Source organism: Pan paniscus, chromosome 6, assembly GCF_029289425.2.
Source record: "Pan paniscus chromosome 6, NHGRI_mPanPan1-v2.0_pri, whole genome shotgun sequence".
NCBI classification, from domain to species: domain Eukaryota; kingdom Metazoa; phylum Chordata; class Mammalia; order Primates; family Hominidae; genus Pan; species Pan paniscus.
In genome coordinates this window covers 9,195,065-9,207,266 of record NC_073255.2, presented here as the reverse complement: position 1 = coordinate 9,207,266, position 12,202 = coordinate 9,195,065, and the positions used below count along the sequence as shown (strand labels likewise).

At 46.2% G+C, this 12,202-nt stretch overlaps 1 protein-coding gene across 4 annotated transcripts in view; it reads right to left on the bottom strand.

The window, feature by feature from the left end:
- SDK1 (sidekick cell adhesion molecule 1) overlaps positions 1–12,202 on the bottom strand; it is a 963,741-nt gene that overhangs the window by 11,059 nt on the left and 940,480 nt on the right. For all 4 annotated transcript variants that reach the window (XM_034963556.4, XM_063605603.1, XM_063605604.1 and 1 more), the window contains one exon: positions 10,692–10,821. In XM_034963556.4, the coding sequence (XP_034819447.2) occupies positions 10,692–10,821 (130 nt within the window). The remainder of the gene's footprint in view (positions 1–10,691; positions 10,822–12,202) is intronic.

The window sequence follows — 12,202 nt, the reverse complement described above, 5'->3', positions numbered from 1 at the left end:
TCCCAGCCTTCTGACAGGACCAGGCAGGCGGATCACTTGAGGTCAGGAGTTCGAGACCAGCCTGGCCAACATGGTGAAACCCCGTCTCTACTAAAAATACAAAAATTAGCTGGGTGTGGTGGCGCACACCTGTGATCACAGCTACTCGGGAGGCTGAGGTGGGAGAATTGTTTGAACTGAGAAGGCAGAGGTTGCAGTGAGCTGAGATCGCACCACTGCACTCCAGCCCGGGTGACAGAGCAAGACTCCCTCTCAAAAAAAAAAAAAAAAAAAAAAAAGTATTTGGAAATGGTGCTCAGAGTAGATAGCAAATGGAGAAAGATAGATTGATACAAGATCTGTGCTAAATCTCACTCGATAGTGAGAGTCTGTGGTGCTTGAGCCATGACCTGCTCTCCCTATCCAATGCCCCCAGCTCATGTGACAGAAACTCCACCCTGGGCAGATGTGGCAACAAGGCAGGGCTGCTGGTTTAGGAATTTAACTTGGAGAGGAAAGTTCTGGCATCTCTTATCCAGCTTCCCCTTTCCCCCAACCCAACTCCATGTTGAAGAAGCTCTATTCTAGACAGAGATGGCCAAGAGTACTGGGGCTCCTGTCCCCCATCCAGCCTTTGCTTGTAAGCTGGGAGCCTGTACCAGGTATGGTACGCCAAGAATACTGGGCCCCGAGTGCTCCCACCCCAGCTTGTTTGTAGGAAGAAGTCCCACGCTGGGAGAAGCAGGCCCAAAAGTCCAGGGACTGCCCTCTCAACCCAGTGCCCCACTTGTGTAGCGGGTGTGTCACTATGGAAGAAGAAGGCTATTGTCCTCACCTCCACTTTGATGCAGTGACACAGAGGTCCTGCGCAGAGTGGAGAGTTATTCTGTAAGAACAGAGAGCTTCCAGCTCTGACTGAGGAAAATGACTTTATTTGGAACAGAGCATACCTAAGGACATTGTTGAAAACTGTGGAGCCTTTGGGGGTGAGGAATGAAGAGGAAGCTGGTAGTTCCATGTCAGCAACAATGGAAGCGGTAAAACCAGCTAGCAGTTTGACAGACAGAACCAGGAAAAGAGACTTCTGAAGCTAAGAAGAGGCCTCTTAGTGTCAGAGCAAGCTTCAAAGACTGACAGCATCTGGCAACTGCAGAAAAGCTGGACTTCAACTGGATCAGAAAGTGAGGAGCAATCTACGCACTAAGGCATTGCTGAGAAAACCAGAGCTAGCACGTAGTGGAGGTTAACTGTTGGGTATGACACCGATCGTGGTAAACCATCCAGAATCTTAATGGGGACAGGCAAAGGGAGCCCAGCTAAAACCACAGTCATCCCTGGTAGGCAGCAAGACTCCGTGCATTGCCCAAGACTGAGGAGCAACATGAGAGCACACACAGTGCAGGGGAAATGGACTTCACTGAATGAATCTAGCCAAATCACTGAACAAACAAGCAAGCAACAATAACCCTCAATGAGGCATGAATATCATTATTCAGAGTTGCTGCAATATATGATCAAAAATGATCTGTTTTCAAAAAAACCCAGGAAAGTATAATGCATACACAGGAAAAAAAAAAAAAAAGAAGGTAGCTTCTGAGGGTGCTCAAACATTGGACTAAGCAGGCAAAGACTTCAAAGGTAGCTATTATAATTATGTTCAAAGAACTAAAGGAGACCATGTTTGAAAAATTAAAGGTATGATGACAATTGAAGAGTATCAATAAAGTGATAGAAATTATTTTAAAAACACAAATGGGAAGTTCTTGAGTTGAAAAATACAATAACTGAAATTTAAAATTCATTAGATAGGCTCAATAGTAGACTTGAGCTGGCAGAAGAAAGAATCAGTTCACTTAAAGATAGATTGATAGAGATTACGCAGTCTGAAAAAAAGACCTTTAAAAATGGACAGAGCCTTTGATAAATATAAGACAGGACTAACAGCACCAACATACGTATAATAAGACTATCAGAATTAGAGGAGAAAGAGAAAAAAGCAAAACAAAAACAAAAACAAAAACAAAAACACTCAAAGTAATAATGACTTAAAGTTTCCCAAATTTGATAAAAATCATTAATCTACCGGTAAAATATGTATAGTAATAGCACAAAAAGAAAAGGAAGAAATACAGCTATAGGAGTAAAGTTCCCATAAGTTATGAAAATGTACTATAAATCTGAGGTAGATAATAATACTAGAGTAAGACACTAACAAAAATATCCAAAAATATAGAGCAAAAGCAAAAACAAGGAAGTCAAAATGATATATTTGGAAAATTCATTTAACAAAAAGAAGCTGATAGTGGAAAATAGGGAATAAAGATACGAGACATAACTTTATTAGAAAGCAAATATCTGATAAAATGGTAAATATATCAAGAAGATATAACTATAAACACACATGCACGTAACAGAGCCTCAAAATACATGAAATTAAATGAATAGATTTGAAGGGAGACACAGACAATTCAATACAAATAGAGATTTCAATGCATTGACAAATGGCAGAACTGGGAAGAAGATCATACATACAGAAGATGGAAACAACATGATAAATCAGCTAGACCTACAGACACATACAGAACACTCCACCCCAAAACAGCAGAATAACACATTCTTCTCAAGTGGATAGGAAACATTCTCCAGTATAGACCATATGCCAGGCCTTAAAATAAGACCCAATGAATTTTAAAGGACTGAAAATATATCAATTATGGTTTCTCTGACCAAAATAGGATATAATTAGAAATAAATAACAGAAGAAAATGTGGGAAATTCACAAATATGAGGAAATGTAAAACACACTCCTAAATAACGAATGTGTCAAAGAAGAAATTACACAGAAAATTTAAAAAATATTTTGAGATGAGTGAAAACAAAAACACAACATATTAAAACTTATGAGATTCAGCTAACACAGTGCTTAGAGGGGAATTTTTAGCCATAAAGTCCTGTATTTACAAAAAAAGAAAGATCTCAAATCAACAACATAAACTTCCAACTTAGGAAATTGAAAGAAGAAGAGCAAATTAACTCCAAATTAAGCAGAAGAAAGTCATAAAGATTAGAGTAGAAATAAATGAAATAGAAAGTAGAAAAATAATAGAGAAAATCAATCAAACTACAAGTTAGTTCTTTGCAAAGATGAACAAAATTGACAAAACTTTAACCAGAAATAGGAGAGAGGACTCAAATTATTAAAATCAGGAATGAATTATTGATATTAATTACCACTGCCTTTACAGAAATGAAGGATTATAAACAACTGTACACAACTATAAGCAACTGTATCTTAATAAATTAGATTAGTGAGATAGCATTAAAAATCCTTAGAAAGACACAAATGAGTGACACTGACTTAACAAAAAAAAAGAGGGGGGGGGGAAACGGAATAAATCTATAGCCAATAAACAGATAGAACTAGTAATTAACAATTTCCCACACACAAAAGCCTGAGACCAGAGGACTTCACTGATGAAATCTATCAAACATTTAAAGAATACCAGTTGTGGAAGAAATACTTCCTAAATCATTCAATAAGGCCAATATTACCCTACATAAAAATCACACGAAGATAAATAAGACAAGTAAACTACAGACCTATATCCCTTATAAGTATAGATACAAAAATGCTCAGCAATATTGAAAACTGAATCCAGCAACATATAGAAAGGATTATACACACGTATGTTTATTGCGGCACTATTCACAATAGCAAAGACTTGGAACCAACCCAAATGTCCAACAATGATAGACTGGATTAAGAAAATGTGGCACATATACACCATGGAATACTATGCAGCCATAAAAAATGATGAATTCATGTCCTTTGTAGGGTCATGGATGAAGCTGGAAACTATCATTCTCAGCAAACTATCGCAAGGACAAAAAACCAAATACCGCATGTTCTCACTCATAGGTGGGAATTGAACAATGAGAACACATGGACACAGGAAGGGGAACATCACACACTGGGGCCTGTTGTGGGGTGGGGGGAGGTGGGAGGGATAGCATTAGGAGATATACCTAATGTTAAATGACAAGTTAATGGGTGCAGCACACCAACATGGCACATGTATACATATGTAACAAACCTGCACGTTGTGCACATGTACCCTAAAACTTAAAGTATAATAAAAAAAGAGAAAGGATTATACACTATGAACAATGGGCATTTATTGCAGGAATGCAAGGTTGCTTTAACATCCAAACATTAGTTAATGTAATGTACCATATAAATAGAACAAAGGACAAAAAACATCCAGACAGACACAGAGAAACCATCTGACAAAACTCCAAATCTTTCGATAATAAAAACACTCACCAAACTCAACCAGATAAAGGGCATATTGTTCACAGTAACCAAAAAGTAGAAACAATCTGGTGCAGAAGAAAGTTAACAGAGCAGGTCTGAGACCACTAGCCTTAAAAAGACCTGCTTTCAAAGATTACCCTTGGTTGGCATCTGGGAACTTGACTGGTAAAAAATTCCTTTCATTGATAAAATGTTTTCCCTAAATTATAAGACTGCAGTGTCTAAACTGTACAAATAATATGGTTTATGCCAAACACCTGCTTTCTTTCTGGAGTCTGGAGTTTTGGTACATGCTTGGCAGAGGATGCCTATGAGACCAGCTTCCGATAAAAACCCTGGGCAGTGAGTTTCTAATCAGCAGTACCTACAATGCAGTTGCAGTTTGCTATAAGTGCAAGGCTATGGTAAAGCCGTGGTAGACAACAATTCCTATGTCTCCTCACAGCTCTCTGGTGGAGGACTAAGTGTGTCCTGTGTGCCTCTACAGAAGAGTCTTAGAAGCGTGAACCTGGTCTCCTCTGGACTTTGCTCTGTGCACATTTTCCCTTTGTGATTTTGCTCTGTATTCTTTTGCTGTAATAAATCTTAGTCATGAGGATGTTGTGTGCTGAATTCTGTGAGTCCTTCTAGTGAATCACTGAACTTGGGAGTGCTCTTGGGGATCCCAGACACAACAAACTCAAATGTTCATCAACTGATGAATGCATTTTTAAATGTGGTATATCCATACAATGGAATTTTCCCCCATACAATATAGAAATGAAGTACTGATATGTGCTACAACATATATCAGTGACCCTGATGAACTCTGAAAACATTATGCTGAATGAAATAAGCCAATCACAAAACCACATACTGCATGAGTCTGTTATATGAAATGCTCAGGATAGGCAAATCTATAAAGACAGAAAGTGGCTGCCAGGGTTTGGTGGGCAAATTATATGATATGTGAATTATAACTCAATAAAGCATTTTTTAAAAAGAAGATTCTGACTAGAGTGGGGTTGGGGACTAGGAGGGACATAATTGTCAAGATGGCAGCCTTTCCAAATCCCCTTGTGACATGTGGCCTGTGTTCCATTAGACCCTACACAGGAAAATACACTTCCCGGCTGGGCACAGTGGCTCATGCCTGTAATCCCAGCATTTTGGGAGGCCGAGGTGGGCGGATCACTTGAGATCAGGAGTTCGAGACCAGCCTGGCCAATATGGCAAAACCCCGTCTCTAATAAAAATACCAAAAATCAGCCGGGCATAGTGGCAGGTGCCTGTAATCCCAGCTACTTGGGAAGCCGAGGCATGAGAATTGCTTGAACCCAGGAGGCGGAGGTTACAGTGAGCTGAGATCATGCCACTGCACTCCAGCCTGAGCGACAGAGCAAAACTCCATCTAAAACAAAAAAATTACACTTCTGTTCCAAGAAACCACATGGGCAAAATACAACATGTTTGTTTCCTATAAAGGGAGAAGTTCTGAAGTCAGATTTTAAAGCAAACAATGTGAAAGAGAACTGATGAAACATACAAATTGATTACTTAGTAAAAGTGGTTCAAATGCATTGCAATCATCATGCTAAGTGAAAGAAGCCAGTCACAAAAGACATCATACTGTACGATTTATTTAGATGAAATGTCCACATAGGCACACCTAGAGAGGTAGAAAGTAGCTTACTGGTTGCCAAGAGCTGGGGTTGGCTGCAGGTGTATGTGGGCGGTTTGGGGAGATTGAGGAGTGACTGCTAATCGGTACAGGGTGTTTTGGGGGCTGATGGAAATGTTCTAACATTGACTGTGGTGATGGCTGCACAACTCTGTGAATGTACTGAAACCCACTGAATTGTGTACTTCAAGTGAGTGAATTGTATGACATGTGAGTTAGGTGTTAATCCAGCTGTTTCAAACAGTGGTTCAAAGTGAATGTTACCATGTGAGCTGGCACTTCCAAAACGATCTAAGTCCCCAGTTCCCTCTGTTGGGATCCCATGAATATGGAGTGCCTTCAAATCCCCCAAATTCATAAGCTTCAAAAGCAGGATGCAGCAAGGTTACATAGCAAAGAGCTCTACAGACAAGGGAGGCTACGCTTTATCCACTCAAAAACCTGGGGAGCACAGGATGGTCCAGGTGTGGGGATTCTTAGCTGGGACTCCATGGGATGCTAGGTGGTGGGGTCTGTAAGAGACTTCCGGGGTGCCTTGGGGCCCCAAATCCTAGGTGAAATTCTGCCTGTATGTAGGTGGAGAGCATGTCTGCACCTTTCATCAGCCTCCAGAAGCAGCCTGTCACCCAAAAGGCACTAGGAACCATGAGGTGCGTTTGCAGGAACGCTTTCCTCCAGCACAGGGCTTGCCATGTGGGAGCAGTGTGGCCTGGCTCCCGGGCCCCTCGCCACCTCAGCCACGCTGCCCGAGACTCAGCTCTGAGAACACGACCCCGGCCTCCCAGTCACACTGCCCGAGACTCAGCTCTGAGAACAGGGCCCTGGCCTCCCAGCCACGCTGCCCGAGACTCAGCTCTGAGAACAGGACCCCGGCCTCCCAGCCACGCTGCCTGAGACTCAGCTCTGAGAACACGACCCCGGCCTCCCAGCCACGCTGCCTGAGACTCAGCTCTGAGAACAGGACCCCGGCCTCCCAGCCACGCTGCCTGAGACTCAGCTCTGAGAACAGGACCCCGGCCTCCCAGCCACGCTGCCTGAGACTCAGCTCTGAGAACAGGACCCCGGCCTCCCAGCCACGCTGCCTGAGACTCAGCTCTGAGAACAGAACCCCGGCCTCCCAGTCACGCTGCCTGAGACTCAGCTCTGAGAGCAGGATCCCTTGCCTCCCAGCTACACTTCCTGAGACTCAGCTCTGAGAGCAGGACTGGTGGGAAGGTGGGATTTCCAGTTAGATGCTGAGGTCTGCCTCTCCAGTCCAGCTCATCAGTGCGTGTCTCAGGGAAGACATTCAAAAACTCTCAGTCTCGGCTTTCTGCCTGTTACATAAGGATGATAACACCCTCTGTGCAGAATTCCATTTAGTGTGGGTTCCATGTCCTGCCCTCCACCCTTCTTCCCCCATCCCCACACTCACCTCCCTCCCTCAGGCCACCTCTGTGTATGTGTTTGTATTTAGGTGTATATGCATATGTGCAGGCATGTGTGCATGTGTGTATTTAGGTATGTATGTGTTGTGCATGTATGTACATATGTGTATGTGCGTATTTACGTATGTATGTGTTGTGCATGTATGTACATATGTGTATGTGTGCATGGTGGTGTGCATGGTGGTATGCATGTGTGCTTGTACTTGTATTTAGGTATGTATGCATGTGTATATATGCATGCGTACATGCATGTAGTATGTGTGAGCCATGTGCCTGTGTGCATGTGTTTAGGTATGTAGGTATATGTATGAGTATATGATCTATGTGTGTACATGCATATTTTTGCATGTACATATTTAGGTATGTGCGTGTGGGTGTGTGTACATGTGTGCATGTATGTGTGTGCATGTATTCAGGTGTGTAGTTATTTGTACATGTGCACAGGTATGTGTACATGTGTGTGTATTTAGGTATGTGCATGTTTGTGTGTATTTAAGTATGCATGTGTGTGCATGTATTCAGGTGTATAGGTATATGTATGTGTTTGCATGTGTGTATGTGTATGTATGTGTGCATATATGTATTTAGGTGTGTATATGTTGTGTGTATTTAGGTAAGCATGTGTGTATGCATGTGTGTGCATGTATTCAGGTGTATAGGTATACGTATGTGTTTGCATGTGTGTGTGCATATGTGTATTTAGGTGTGTGTATGTTGTATTTAGGTAAGCATGTGTGTGTGCATGTGTGTGCATGTATTCAGGTGTATAGGTATATGTATATGTGTGTGCATGTGTGTATGTATAGATATGTGTGCATGTGTGTGTGTATTTAGGTGTGTGTGTTGTGTGTTGTACTTAGGTATGCATGTGTGTATGCAGGTGTGTGCATGTATTCAGGTGTGTAGGTATGTGTCTGTGCACGTGTGTACATGTACATATGTGTTCATGTGTGCATGCATACGTGAATGTATATGCTTTGCTCAGTTCACGGGTGTGCTCAATAATCTTCCATAAACACTTGCCGATGTGAAATCTCCAAACACGCCACATATGTTGGGGGGAGAAACAGACCAAATGCGTTCCATTAGCCCATGTTGAAAATGCTTTTAGGAACAAATATTCAGAGTTCACAGATCCAATCGTGCCCGCCTGCTCTAGGACACACCATCCCTGGATGCCTCCCTCCCCTTCCTCTGGTGTGGGGCTGGAGGAGACCAATGGGGAGGGGAGGGGTACACTGAGCTCTGGAGACACGGGGGTCTGGCTGGGTGTCAGCTTCAACAGCCGCCTGCTGGATGACCTCAGCCTCTGACCAATAAGGAGACTGGCCCCACCTCATGGGGCTGGGGTGGGCAGCAGAGGAGTGCACGTTCACCCTGGGCCAGGCCCAGCGCTCACTGGGCGTCTTTTGCCCAGAGTGAGCGAGTGCTCAGCACACAGGAACCACCCACAGCGATGACACCCCCACGGTGCCTGGATTCTCGAAAGAGCAGCGGCCCGGCAGCGGCAGCAGGGACAGGCCAGAAGGCCGGCGCTGTGAGATGAGCCTCTTTGCTGACACAGACTGTCCTGCTCGAAGGCTGCCCTGCTCCGCACAACGTGCTGCTTTCGTACATGCAGCGAGCTTGTGATAAACTTTTCCTTTATCACAAAAAGGCAGGTAGTTTTACAGGATTTCACTTGACAGCCCCTGAGTTTTAGACAAATGTCCCTTTCCGAGCACCTGCTTTGCTGCCTGCTGTTTCTGCCAAGCCCAGGGCTATGGTGCTGACAGCGAACCCGGCATCCTCTGTAAACAGAACATGCAAAGCAAAGCAGAATCGGCCTCACCACACCCACCTGCTGGCCCTTCCCGCCGGGAGTTCATCTACAACCCACAGTTGAAAAGAAGCCATTTGATAGAGCCCCGGGGCTCAATAAGGCCTGAATTCAGGTTAAAATGAAGGTGAGACTTATTTTAGATTAAATATTGATTTAGAACCTGAATGCCAGGAGGCGGGGCAGGCCTATGTGTACAGCCAATGGTTGGTGATTTTCACCCCTCTCCAGGCCTGGCATATCCAAAAGAAAAAAGTTCAGGACCGAAGGGGCAACCTCTCCAATTGCTGCTTCTGCTGCTTTTGCTGGTAAGTATGAGAAACGGAGATGGTGCACCTGTAGGGAAGGTGTGTTGAGCCCCCTGCTTGGAGCCCCCTCGTGGCTGCCTTGCTGGTTAAGGTCCCTTTGGGTCACGCCGCACAGGACCTCGCACAGGAAAAACACTCCACGTCTGAACTGCTGCACACCCAGGCGCAGAGAGGCCTGAGGCGGGTAGGCCCTGGGGTCCTGGAGGGAGCACGTGGAGGCTGACACTCCCTCGGGGAAGCCATCTCCCCGGTCCAGCTGCTTGGTGAGGAGAGGAACACATCCCAAGTCTGGATTCACCCTGAGCCCGATACGTGACCCGGAACTGCTGTGAGCAAATCCCTCTTCTTCAGCGCAAGGGAGGGAGCTAGGACAGAAGCTTCCTGGGCAGGGTGGGAGGCTGGCAGGGTGTAGGGGGAAACGAATGTCCAGGGGTGAGCAGGAAGCTCCTATCTGGTAAAGGGGTCACATTTTCTACCCGCCCTGCAGGATCAGACCCGCTGCCACTCTAACTGGGGTCTACAGACCACCAATTTTTATGGCAGCCTATGTTTATCTATGAAAGTAAAATGGAGAGAGAATGGGCCTCCGAGGCAGGAGTCCACACTGGGAAAGTTACTGATCTTCCCTGAGCCCTGCAGGCTCCATCTGTAAGAGGTGGTCTAGGCCCAGTTACCCCGGGACTACATGAGATGCAGCACGTGAAAGCAACCATCTGACACTCAGCCTGCTGGCACCCAGGCAACACCCACACTCTGCTCTGCAAGGAACCTCTCACAGAGGGCACCAGCCTTGCCTATCTCTCACTGCAGTCTCTGGGACTTAGGAGTCGGAACCTGCGCTTCCATCAATCAGCCTTGGAGCATCTAGACTGCTCGAAGCTGTGTGAGCTCTGCTGGGCCTAAAGCAGATCCCAGGACTTAGGAGTCACAGCCTGCTCCTCCATGAATGGGCCTTGGAGTGTCTAGACTGCTCGAGGCTATATGAGCTCTGCGGGGCCCAGAGCAGGCCGTGGGGTTGAATTTCGGCTCTTTTCTCATCTGCAAAATGAAGCCCTTTGTCCTTGGCTCTGCCTGTGGGGATGTTATGAGACTCAAATAGGACAAGACAGCCTGAGGGGGCAGAAGTCTCACTGCAGAAGTAGGGGCTGATGGTCACTGCCCGGAAGTAGGCACCAACACTGACCTCAGATTCTGATGCATCTGCCGACTTCTCCTTGAGGCTCACGCTCTCGGTCAGCACGGCGCCGTTGTACTTGTTGCAGATGTCCTCGTCTGAGTAGTGCAGGCCACCGGGGCTAGGCCGGGGTGGGGACCTAGGATGAGGACCCATGCTGCAATTACCCTCTGGGCAAAAGACGCCCTCCCCCGGAGGACTCCTAACCTGGCATTTGGCCTTTATTGCGTTGGACTAAGAGGAAACCCACAGCCTTTGACATCACTTTGGCAACTGAAGCAAAAAATTCTGAGCACTGGCTACCTGGTGAGTCAACAGCCTCTGTGTACCTGTGCCTGTCAGTTGTGGAGACTGTGCTAGGCCTGCAGGCATGGAGGAAGAGCTGGTCTGTGCCAGGAGGGGCAGTGAGACACTCACGTACAAACAGCACCCTGAGGTAGGGACAGATAGGAGGCCGGGGAGCTTAGGTGCTTGCCAGATGCAGGCAGGGGAGTGCAGTGGAGAGAGATGAGGATGGAGTCATGAGGAACAGTCTGATCTGCCATGCTAAGGAGTGGGAATTGTCTCCTACGGATGAGAGGGAATTGGGGAAGTTTGCACCAGGCCTGGTCTCCCTGTCTGGTGGGGGAGCATTCGTCCTCTCTGGCTGGTGGAATTCTAAGATGGCTCCATCACTGCCCCCACCCCCATCATCCCATCCTTTGAATGTGGGAAGGGCCTGTGACGTGCTTCTAACCAGTGGAACATGGCAGACTGAAGACTTGGTTACATTAAATGGAATGGGTGAAGGACAGCTACTCCCATCACGCCCATGATCACATGACATTAGGAGACCCCATCTTGGCGGACTGGAGACAGAGATGCTCTTGCTGACCTCACAGAAGCCAACAGTATGTTGTGAACAGCCCCTGGAGAGGACCCCATGGCAGGGGACCATGAGTGGCTTCCAGGACATGAGGGCGGCCTCCAGAGGAGGGCCAAGAAGAGGCTGGGGCCCTCAGTCATGCAGCCACAAGGAAATGCATGCTGCCAGCAGCCTGAACGAGCTGGGAAGAAGATTCTTGACCAGTTGAGCCTCCAGATGAGAACACAGCCCATCTACACCTGGATTACACCCATGCAAGGCCCTGAGCAGAGGACCCAGCTGAGCTGTGCCCAGACTCCTGCCCCAGGGAGACCGCGTGGTGCTAAATGGGTGTTGGTTTAAGCTGCTGAACTTGTGATCATTTGCCATGCAGCGATAGAAAATGAGTACCCTCTTCTGCTCCCCACTTCCTGGAGACTATCTGAGCTGAGTAAAAGCCCAGCTTCTGTTTTTCAGATGGAGAACTTAGAACTTGGGGAAAAACTCTGAGTACAACATTGCTGAATTTTCACATCAGGCAGGACTGAGTGCTCCTTAGTCCTCCGAAGGGTGTGCAGGGACTTGATAGTGAGAGCAGCCTGTGGGCAGTCAGACAGGCAGCTGTGTGCTCAAAGGGACCGTGTCCAGGACCCCCAGCAACCCAGCAAGCCCTCCC